The sequence below is a fragment of the Chenopodium album genome, chromosome 12, assembly GCF_948465745.1.
Source record: "Chenopodium album chromosome 12, dcCheAlbu1.1, whole genome shotgun sequence".
NCBI classification, from domain to species: domain Eukaryota; kingdom Viridiplantae; phylum Streptophyta; class Magnoliopsida; order Caryophyllales; family Amaranthaceae; genus Chenopodium; species Chenopodium album.
The window spans coordinates 2,758,920-2,771,144 of record NC_137845.1 but is presented as its reverse complement, the minus strand read 5'-3'; the positions used below and the strand labels follow the sequence as shown (position 1 = coordinate 2,771,144).

The window sequence follows — 12,225 nt, the reverse complement described above, 5'->3', positions numbered from 1 at the left end:
AGGAGGCTGTATTGGCGAGATCTAACGGTAAACAGCTGCCTAAAAGAAAAACCGCCTTTTAAGTTTAACTATAATTTGATTACTAATGGCCTTTTTGAGTTATTGTAATTTTTTTTTTCAAAGTCATATAGTATGTCATTTAATGAGTCAAAATTGATCGAACATATTAAAATCAATATAATTTTGAAAATTGACAATTAAAAAGAAGAAATAATTTTTTCTAGTTTTTCGGTTTGGTTTTTTGTTTTCAAAATACAGAAACTAAAAACAAAACACGATCACAAACACACCCTAAAAAAAAGGAAAAATAATAATAATTTAAGAGAATTGCATTAGATCAAGTTTGTTGTAAATGATAACTCAATAAAAGTCTAAAATTGCCGATTAAGAGCAAGATTAGCACAGTCTCATCTTAATACTTTAATCCATTGCCACATCAGCTTTTTAGATTAAGTTTATTTTTTTTTCTAATTTATAATTATGTTAAGACTCGATAAAATTTATCTCTTCAATCGCTCAAACTCATTTTTTTACATGTAAATTAAATTATTAAAGTTTTTTTAAAAAAAATAAAATTAATTGAGTTTAAATTGAGTCTGAAGTTGAGTCTTGAATTTTCAAGACTCTTTATTAAGACCAAACTTCATAAATGCTTAAAAATAATAAACTCTTGTCTTAAGACCGCAAAATTAGAAAATGACGATGTCATCTAGAATCTTAAGACCTAGGGCTAATCTTGCTCTAATAAGTATACTCTTTTTGGCAATATGCTACACTATGTCATACTGACTATTATAATATAAAAGTACTTATATAACAAAAAATTTCAAAGAAGAAAATAGAGGTAAGATGAAAGACCCTAATGAATTGGGGGGAAGTAAGGGAATTCCCTTACTCCCAAGCATCTTATTGATTGGGCTCGAATTTGTGACCTCAAAGTCACAAAATGAGTTTCCCACCAACTCCACTAAAGCTTTGCTTGAAAAATTGATCTTATAATTGTATTTTTAATTATCTTAAAAAAATACTACTTCGTATATACTTGTATAATGCAGCCCAATATAAACTAAAGTTGGTGATGACATATTATGGCACCATCAATGTAAAATCGTGGCCATAAATAAAGAAACCGATAACTTATCTGATGACATAACCACCAATGACCCACCTTGCCAATGCTTTTGAACCATAATTGTACAATTGTATAAAATTAGAGGCTAAAATTTTTCATATCTCTTGGCACTTTTTTTTTTTTTTTTTTTTTCTTTATTTTAGCCACAACTTTTTTTTTTTTATACTAAAATATTCTAAGCCATAAAAGTTTTAGAAATTGTAAAAATTATACGTAGTACTAGACTAGCCATTACAATATGGCCGTAAGAGACAAGAGTCCCTAGACATAACTACAATTATTTAAACTTGATTAATTATGGTGACTAATTCACCCGTTTGATGTAACAACTATTGAAAGTGACAGAAAAGCTTTAGGTGAATGTGATATAAGTGGTCTTTCGCTCTTATTATCCGAATGAAAACACCGAGCATCTAGATCCAATTTAATAAATTGTTGCCGAATATTCTTTTCCAACTCACAAAAAGTCATACAATATTCACATTTCATTAATTTTGACCAACCAATATCTAAGATATTATACTAATTTTTAATTCTCAACTCATAACAAAAAAAATAATAAGTATACTCAATATATGATCCATAATATTGAATTGGTACACAATCTTTATGAAAAATAATTGATGATAAAAGAGTCTTTTAGTTATTTCACAGAGTTATTAACAAATTAACATATTAAATTACGTAGTTAATGGTACGATTCATAGCATACGATTTTTTTCCATTTTTACTACAATTAATTTAGACTTTGTCACCTTGATCTCGCTTGATTTGGACACAAACCCTTTATTAAATTTGTCAAAATATCCAACAAATATGGATAAAGATTATAAAATTAAATTATCTATTGTTATGACATATATTATATTTATATTATTATTATTTATTGCACTAACATACGTATAATTGTATAATACTTGTATGAATTAAAAATATAATTAGGCTGTGCTATAATAATTGCTTAGGTAATGAGATTGTGGGTCTTTAACAGAGTAGCACGTGGAAGCACGTGTGAAATTTGTTAAGATATAAAGAGTATTAAGTAACTAACCCAGGTTGCCCAACCTTGTTACCTACTGTTGTCAAGTGTTAGGCCAGAAAGTCCTATGATTTTAGGTACACTGCCTTTTAAAGCACTCTACTTTCTTCTTTTCTTACCTAAATATTTCCCCAGATTTCCAATTCTTCATTTTAAAGGATCTCGGCACTTCTTGTCTGTTTCTTTTCTGCTATATTCGCTTCTCCTGCAATTTACACCATAAATGGTATACTAATGTAGACGCTAATTACGGAGTTTTCGTAATTACTACTCCTCCGTATGAGCTTACAACCACATTGATCATAAAGTCTTTTCGATAATTGGTGACCGCCAAGAGTACGACATTTTCCATATTTGCGTGTTAGATACTTTGAAGTAGAGAAGTTAAAAGATGTGTGTAAGATATACTCAAGTGATGGTGAATAAGAATTCTTTCATCTAAATAAGAAATGAAATCAATTACATTTGAAGTGAATGTTCAATTACATCAACCTTACATGTGAAGTGAGCCTTAAGCATAACAGCCAATAGCAACAACGTAAGACCAGCTACAATAGAATTCCAAGATCAATTAAAAACAAGTGAATCATCTAAAACTACTCCTACAACCAACTATCCCTATTTCCCTAGAATTGAATAAAAACACCTCCAAATTCGGAAAAGAGGTGAGGAAATGGAGTGCAAATGAATTCCGTTAGCATAGCCCTTATTTCGTCAACCATTTACAAGCGCCAAGCGATCCCCCTCTCTCCAACCACGGAGATGGGGTCGTGGCAAATGAGCCTTAGATCAATTACATGAATTTCCTACGGAACACCTCCCGCTTCAATCTCACTCCTCCCCCAGTCACTACTTTTTACATCACAACCCATTATCATCATCATCATAAACATAAAGTCAGAAGAGAAAATTAAAATCTGGACATACCATATCTAAACTGAAATATATGTTTGATCATTTCTATATATTTATAAAAATCCACAATATCCACCACCAGTAACCTCCCATGTTCTTGACTGTTTCAAAGGAGGAGGCAAGCATCGGATGGTTGTTGTTTGAGCTGTTGCTTAGCTTGCTGTTGAGACCAGTAAGAATGGGCAGCTAACACCCTGTCCAGCAGCTCCTGAGGAACAGGCTCTCCCCTCCTTTGTTGAGGGGATATTCTTGCCGTGTGCACCAATGTTTTCCACTTATCCTGATTTTTACCCAAAAAAACCCGATAAGCCTTTCGTCACGTGAGTCACCACAAAAGCGCATAAATTAATGAAAAACAAACAGCATATCTTTATCATTTAACAAAAGCAACAGATGATGTATTGATCTCACTTGTTTCATATTATATGATCACATAATTGTTCAGTGTCATTACTCATTAGTTTGTTAGGGGGAAAAGGCATTAAGTCTTGTGGAGGAAACCACCAAAGATTCCTTGCGGCAAATAAAAGATTATACTAGTATATAATTATATTAGACATCCCAATGATTTGATTGTTAATACACGCAACAATTTGTTGTACCGAGTACCGACTGTTGAAGAGTATAAACAATAAACTACGTGGGTCCAGATAGATAGAGTGAAGTACCAAACAAGACTAATCAAAACAAGGTAAATAACCAGCGAGATGATTCTATAGCTTGGCAAGAAATTTATTACCTTCAAATCAACGTAGGTTCGATGCTTCACGTTATCAAAAGCTCTTAGTTTAACATCCCGCCACCTAATGACAATCCCAATCGCAAAATTAATTAATAATTGCAATTTTATAGAGTTTTGAGGTAAGAAGGAATTTTAGGAAGTAAAAGGAAAAAACATACCTTCCAGTGCCAAGCTTCTCCACCGCTTGGACTAATGACTCAACTTCGGTTACAGAGAAAGGTCGACGAATTCTACGTTGTGCCATCTCAGATCGCTTAGATTTTTGGTGTGATGGAACAACGGCCAATGCTTGTGGAGTACCCTCGGGGAGGGCAACTAGAGCCTGAGAATCAACTGACCCTTTCTCTGCTGTGATTTCAGCAGGTGAGGGTGCCGAATCATGATCACTTTCTACAAAATTTCCCAAATTCGTCACAGGATGATCATGAGAAGCTCCTTGATTATTAGCACTCAACGTAGGACATCTGAATAGAGAACACAAGGCGTAGAAGCCTGTCAAACCTATATCCAGAACCTAAGAACCATAGATAGCTACCCAAAAGCACACTAGTATATGGAGTATTCCACATAATTCTGCAACCTGTAACAACAACAACAAAAACCCAACAGCTTACCTTGATACAGGCTGAGGTAAATCAGTAGAAAGCAGTAGAGAATTATCCTTGGAAGAAACAGATGTGCTGATATGTGAAGGGTTTGGCTCCAGGGTGAAACCCAAAGATTCTACTTTATCATCATGGCATATACCAGACTGCACAAGTGTTCTATTATCATCTCTAATCTTTTTTCCTTGAAGGCGCACCCCAACACGCAGTCCACCGCCAAGTAAGGCAGTCACAGCTTCCATTACCGTTCTCTGGAAACAGAGGAAAAAAAAAATGTTAGGTCCAACTTTCATTCCATCATCAACTACATGAATCAATAAGAGTTTGCTTAAGTTGAAATACACAGGGTAAGACCCATGAATCGAAACATCTGATATCCCACAAGTATTTCCCATCTCAGTAAGCTAAAGGCAAACAGGCCCTAACACTTGCATATGCAAAAGGGAAGATCAAACTCGGGCAAAATAATTTCAAGACAACACCAGTTACAAATAAACACAATACAAAATCAATTTACCTTAAGAGAACCAACAGTAGCTGTCTCAGGCATCTCAATAAAAAGCTCCGGCACTCTAAAGGACTTGATCCTCAGCTTCACTGAGGAAAATGAACAGCATTTCACATAAATAAACTCTCTAAATGCAATGCTCAGTCAATTCTATATGAATTGCTCCATCGATTGATGACATACCGTGGGATTCCCCAGATGCAAAGGAGGCGCTCTGGCCAGCAACACATGATGAAGAACCATTACCTACAAGACAACGTATAATTAGCAGCAATTTGAGACACATTAATGCATAATAAACAACACAAATAACAGAGGCCACAACTCTATTCCTGACTGCACTGAAAGCACAGACAGTTTCAAATGGCCTATCAAGAACATCATACACACCTTTACATCCATCATCCACATCAGAATTCAATAATGAGCTATAGTGATAGAACTTCCTCTTCTTAAAAGGATAGATCCTCTGAGATCTCGGACGCTTATAACCAGTCCTCCTGCTGCGGTAAATGCAGCGTAATCCTGCAAATTTAACAAATACCATCAGCCTTCAAGCAGTCAAATGATGCTAGAGAAATAAATAACTTTAAAGGAGAATTAAGTTACCAGTATCGGAATGATCTCCATCCTTAACTTTTGAAGCTAATCTCCAATGCTTGGATGCCAACAGCTTCCTTATTCTACGGTCACCTATACGAGCAGGCAACCTAGCAGGTTTCATTGTGCTAGGTTGAGTACACTCGGAAGAATTTTCGTCATCATCTCTAGTAACTACTTTTACATTATTATCCCTACAAGGGGAAAGTGAACCACAAGAGTAGTGATCCACGCCTAAAGACAGTTTGATACTACAATCTGAGCAGGCAACTGCAGGAGAAATCCCATCGAAAAATTCAGGATCCTCAGAACAGTGCATATCAAGCCCGTTGCCAGACAATACGTCTCCTTTGCCATCATGTTCTTCCATAGATTCATTCACATTAGGAGCACAAGAATCGGTGTGACCAGGGTTGAAACCCTCTATGTTCCTGGAAAGGCTACAGAAATCACTCTTGTCATCGTTCGTATCCATCTTAACAAGAAATTCATCCTTCTCTGTACAATGAGACGAAGTGATCACAGAGGCCGGGGCTGGAGAAAAATCATTCTGAGGACCAGAATTTTCCTTCACATTGCAACCTTGATCCTGTACCTGTAATCCAAGCTCCAAATTAAGAGATGCAACTTCATTGCTGCCTTTAGTACAATGCTCATCTTTCAGGCACAGAGTGCCCTCATCTTGTTCCTGCATAACGACATCTTGAACATCGCCCAGCTGGTCTTTCTCGATTGGCAAATTCTGAGAACTCTCTCCCTCGAGTAATTTCCCAGCTACAGTAGCCAATAAATCAAACGCACACAATTGATTGTCTACAGCTACAGCTTTCTCACGAATCGGGCGTCTCTTCTGAAATTCGAGTTTATATAGATAAAATCTCAGCGTTCGTGAAGGGGATCAAAGGGTGCAGCATATTAATACAACAGATAGTAGAAAGGAAGTGAATTTACCCTAGAAGACCTCGCAGCTCTAGGGATGAAAGGCACCTGATATCCACTGAATCCGTAATCTAACCTCTTCTGCAACATATCGCGGAGAACATACCAGAGGAGTCTTCAATTCAATGCTAATATCAGCACCAACCCAACCGAATCGCGTCGAAAATCAATCAAGACCCAAGGCCAATTCTATAAATTCTGTTTCACAAAAGAGTCGATTAACATCACAAAAATGTAAACAGAAAATTCCAAAACACATCACAAAAATGATCATTCAAACTATCAAAGAAAAAGATTCAAAATTCATATTTCATTAGGACCCACCAACTTGATTGACTGATGATCATAATCAAGTTAGCCCAATTCAAAACGCAATTTTCATGATCAATCAGGAAGTAGCTAGCAACATATTTCATCATCCAAATCAGCAAAACCTTAAATTATAGCAACATCCTAAGAAAGTAATATACATGACCAATATTATGCTAAAAATTATTATACGACAAATTGTTCGATTATACCCATGAATTATTTTTCATCAAAAATCAACTGAAAAAAAAAAAAAGTAAAAAATTACTACTCCGTATATAATTGATGATCTAAAACCCTTGGGAGAATGAAAAGCAAAATTCAAGCCATTTTTTTGATAAAAACCCTAAAACCCACGATTTTACCACCAAATTTTTTGAAAAAAAATAGGAATTTTCAACCTTGGAAATTACTATAAAGATCATAACTTTCAAAGAAAACCCAGATCTTCAACATAAAATCAAATTCAAAACCCAGAAAATCTGCATTGCCTCAGATCGAACCGATTGTAACCAGAATTCCCTAAATCAAACCCCAAACCCCCAATTAAACCCTGAAAACCAAATGAATTATATGAAGAAAAAAATCACCAAAAAAAAAAAAAAAATACACCAACCAATTGTACAAACATTTGATGGGTAACAAAGAAATTTACAAATCTCTCACCTTTAAAACTTCAAATTCTCTGCGGTTTGCTGTAAAGCCCAGAAAATTTAGGTGGGTGTAAGATTTGGAATTTGTTCGGAGAAAACTAAGAAAATTCTAGAAAATCCTTCACGTTTTCCAATTTCTATCCATGATTAGCTTCTTTATTTTCTTTAAAAAAATTTGATGGTAAAATTCTCTCTCTAAAAAAATAGTGGGTTTCTCTCTCCTTTATCTATATATCAAGAATGCTTGATCGCCAAAACCCTCTGAAAACCACCCAACCTTTTTGCTTAAACCCCTGATCTTATACCATTGACCCCCTTTACCACTTTGTCCGGTTAAAAGTTACCCACTCACCGGTTACTCCCTGTTACCTCTTTTAAACTAGCTTTAGGAATGGTTATTCCAATTTTGGCTGACCCCACCAATTGTTTTCTTACCCTCTTATGATTTTGACACGTGTCAAGTGTGGTTTAATCTTGTGGGTATGATTGGCCCATACCTTCGAGAAAAACGTTGGGTCACGAAGAGAAGGAATTTCATTCTTTTTTATTTATTGGGTGATGGTGCATTTTGCATTTTTTTAATATTTTTTTTCCTATTTTAGGTATATTCGTATTATATATCCCTCTAAATTTGGATGGGAGGCTTTACATTTTATGAAAAAAAAATTGATGACTTGCAAGTGTTGTGTTATAGGATATTAGAATTCTTGGGAGTTACTAAATTAAAATATGAAAGATCTAAATTGTGTTTTGAATAAATTATGGTTCATGTGAATTGATTGTTTCAACTAACAAACTTTTAGCTAATTAATTAGTGGTTTCCTAATAAAGCAAAGCAACAATGCAATGCAATGCAACTTGATTAATGGACAAGTAACAATTGATTGTTAATAAGAGATATTTAATTAGGTATTGAGTTGCTTAGCGTAATGTCATTATGTCACAAAGAAAATTGAGATTTATGGTCATCATCATTATTGTTAGTTCAAAATTAGTTGGTTCTTTATTTTGATACTTGTAATTTATGTATAACAGTTTTACTTAACTTGTGTTATATTCACCTATTTAAACCTACATGCATGAACTCATTTTGAAAAAATTAGAGAAATGCATAGTAAAAAAGTAACACTAAACTATGAAAGAAAAAGGAGAACACAATGATACAATATTTGTTTATCCAATGGTTAACATAATGAGATAAGATAAGAGTCAATAAATTTAGATAAGATAAGAGTCAATAAGGGGTAATAATTTCAATTAAGTTAATTATTAAGTGAAATTTAGATGAATCAAGAAATTAGTCGATTTTTTTTTTAAAAAAAAAAAAATATTGGTCATAATATTGTTGTCACTATTACAATGATACAATATTTAGTAATCTTGTGTATTGGGTATGAAATGTAAAACATAATTAACAAAACAAATCGAGTATAAATGATAAATTGAGTTTGTACATAATGGCATATACTTTAGTTTATCGTAGGGACATGATATAAAAAACAAGTTTTTTATTTTAGAGTATGAAAAAATGATGATGAAATGTATCCTAGTATTTCGTAACATGCACAAACGAAGTACAATAGCATTATTTGAGCATGGAAATGAGGAAAACGTGCGATCTTATTCTTATTGTTCCAGATAGACTTTGGCTCTTAAAGAAGTATTTTCGTAACCCCTGCAAATGCAACTTGCAAGTTCATGCAATTTTCTCTATCTTAAAATAAGGCTACGTACTACTCCGATTGTTAAACGATTGAGTATTGTGCGTTAATAAACATGACAACTTTATAACAATTGTATTTCGTATGAGATAAATCATCAATTGTAGTTGAGATTGTTTTCTCATAATATCAAACACAAATATAAATGTATTTCAAGATTTTCTCGCAAATATAAATATTACTTTATCAATATACTTATACTCCATATGTGCTTCTAAATTATTTTTTGTATCCTAGCACTCAAAATAAAATCATATTCATGCTCCATTAAAAAAAAAGATTTTTTTTGTGAATTAATTACTCCATATTGAAATTGTTTATTATGTGTAATAACTTTAATCTCGGTAAATAAATAAAAATTAGGATATTATTTAAGACAATGATACTTCCTTGTTAAGATGTACTAGTATATTTTTTGAGAAAAATATGGAAGACTGAATCTGCCCTACGGTATTACAAGTGTTAGCCAGTAGCTAAGTTTCAATCATATGTTGAATGTGCTACTGCCCATACCTAACACAGATGCTCTTAAACTTCCGTTTGTTCCACCACTTTAATGCCCCCAATTGGATCACAAGCTTGCGTTGCCAAGCTAAGCAAGATGTACAAGTATATTGCTTACATAATTAGACAATAATTTAATTAATTTTTATAATCAAATTGAAATCATTCTAAATCTCAAAGATTGACAAAGAAGTGTGTCTTGATGAAACGGATCATCATATCATTCATTAATTGATCATATGTGAATGAATATATAATGAAGCCAGATCTAAGATTTTTATCCTCTTTTGTTAGTGGATTTTTATATTTATTTTATCCTCTCCCCATCTACTTCCATGTGCATATTTGCTGGTGATGCTAAAATATACTCGTGTATATATATATATATATATATATATATATATATATATATATATATATATATATATATATATATATATATATATATATATTTATATATATATATAATAAAAAAATAAATAAATAAAATGAAGTAACGATAATAATAATGATGATGGAAGTAGGGGATGACATTTTGGTCACGAAATCGAAGCACTTATTTTGTGGCTGCAAATTCAAATTTGATTGCCACGTAGACATCCTTACATGGCAAAAGTACCAATAAGTAATCACCATTGACCACACATTGGTCTTTCTCAATCTCCATATTATCCCGTAAACTTCTTGTAGACAAGATGAAATACGGACGGATAATATTATTATTATTATTATTATTATTGTTATTATCCCATATTATTATTATTATATCTCAAAAACAAAAGTCATACAACCTACAATAAATTAGTGGGAAGCCGAGATACAATCTGGGCCCCCACTCCTCTAGCTATAGCAAAACCTACCCTAGTGAAGATATGAGCTGCAGCACGAGCCCCAATGTCTTGCGTCGTCGAGAACCTCTGAATCCGCTTCAGTAACGCAACAGCCTCCTTCTCTAATTCCCCAAGCGAAGAAAAGGAGAAGGGTATGAAACCATATCCAATAGCCTGACATCGAGCTTCATACTTAACCCGCTTCCGATGAGCAGCATCAGCCACAACCCGCCCAGGAATAAAGTCAGATAGCCCTGACTGTGTCAAAGGAGAAGACCCTGTCAAATCAACACAGACATCGCGACCACGATCCCATGAATAAAGTAACACATCCGCAGGTCTGAGGGCCTCGTCGTTCCCTCCAGCCAACCCAATGTCAACCTCTTTTCTCGCTGAAATCCCAGAACGATAACAAACATCAACAAGGGTATCCCGAACAACATTATGCCGATGTTTAATACCCACAATACCAGCACAAGACACCGCGTGATCACCGAAAATATCTCCAGCAAAAACCCTCGAACAAGCAGAGCACGACGTGGAGATAGAGAACAATGGAACACCCAACCGATAGGACAACACACATCGATAAGTCTTGGCGTTCATCGTCTGACCCAACCCCGAAATAGGAACCGCCCGAAGCCAAGCAGAGGTGTGATCACCCTGCTGAGATTTCCACAATGCTGATTGTCGAGGAGTTAAAGAATAAGCAGATTCTGCAGAAGCGGTAATCTTTGTGAAATACATATCTGCCAATTTCTTCATGAGTTTAGGGGCAGCGACCTCACTCGGATTACTCAAAATGTCAGACTCCACTGTTCCATTAAACAGACACAACGCATCCTCAAAGGCTCGTCCAAGACCAACAATGCCAGAATGCCGAAGAAGTTGTGTCTGCAACCCAGCAGACTGCAACCGAGAAGCAAGAAAAGCATAGTGACGAACATCACCTGCAGAATAAACACCAAGCCCTCCAAACGCAAATGGTAAGGTGGCAAGCCGCCACTGCCAATCACCAAACCCAGGCCCCGAAGCGGTAACAATACGCTCCAAGGAAGATCGAAGAGCTCCATCAAAAGTGCGCTGAGCTACCTCAAAAGTACTAGGAGGACAAGTACGTAATGCAAAGTAGAGTTTTGAAACTCCAGTACATGCCCTAAGTAACAACAATTCACACTGAGGATCATCTAGCATAGCGACTTTATCCATAAGGGCAATGGTCTTGGTCACCCTCTGCATCACAAGCTCACCACTGAAACCAGAATCGGAACTAGCGGGACCTCCAAGCAACCTAACACCACGCAAAGGTCGAGCAATATTAGGCGGAAAGACACCCACCAGCCAGCTTCGAGGGTCTTCCGTAGGCCAGAAAACTTCAGTTTTTTCCACGTTAAGACATAACCCAGAACGAGGTCCTTCCTCCATAATCAACTGCAGAACTTGCCCCACCACCAAAGTGTCTCCAATAATCGTGCCGTCATCTAAATACCAAGCCTGAAGACATACATCAAAAGTCTCTCTAATTATTATTATTATTATTGTTACTGGGTGTATTTGATAACTAGCTTATTTGAATAAAATTAGTTTATTTGACCAACATTAAATTATTGACTATTAAATAAGCTAATTCAAGGTATTTGATGGGAAGATTATTTAAAAAGCTTATTCCACTAAATAAGTTCTTTTTCAAAAAACTTTTTCAATTAGCTTTTTCAATTCTTATAGTGA

General features: G+C 34.9%; 1 protein-coding gene across 1 annotated transcript; it reads right to left on the bottom strand.

Moving 5' to 3' along the window:
• Positions 1 to 2,614: 2,614 nt before the first annotated feature.
• Positions 2,615 to 7,731, bottom strand: LOC145570025 (telomere repeat-binding protein 2-like). The gene is made up of 10 exons (XM_081629008.1): positions 7,456 to 7,731; positions 6,493 to 6,678; positions 5,551 to 6,391; positions 5,332 to 5,466; positions 5,125 to 5,187; positions 4,951 to 5,030; positions 4,443 to 4,684; positions 3,987 to 4,292; positions 3,826 to 3,889; positions 2,615 to 3,366 (listed from the first exon to the last, which is right to left on the bottom strand). Exons 2-10 carry the CDS (start codon positions 6,568 to 6,570, stop codon positions 3,193 to 3,195), a joined length of 1,983 nt encoding a protein of 660 aa, XP_081485134.1. The 5' UTR covers positions 6,571 to 6,678; positions 7,456 to 7,731; the 3' UTR covers positions 2,615 to 3,192.
• Between the last annotated feature and the right edge of the window lie 4,494 nt (positions 7,732 to 12,225).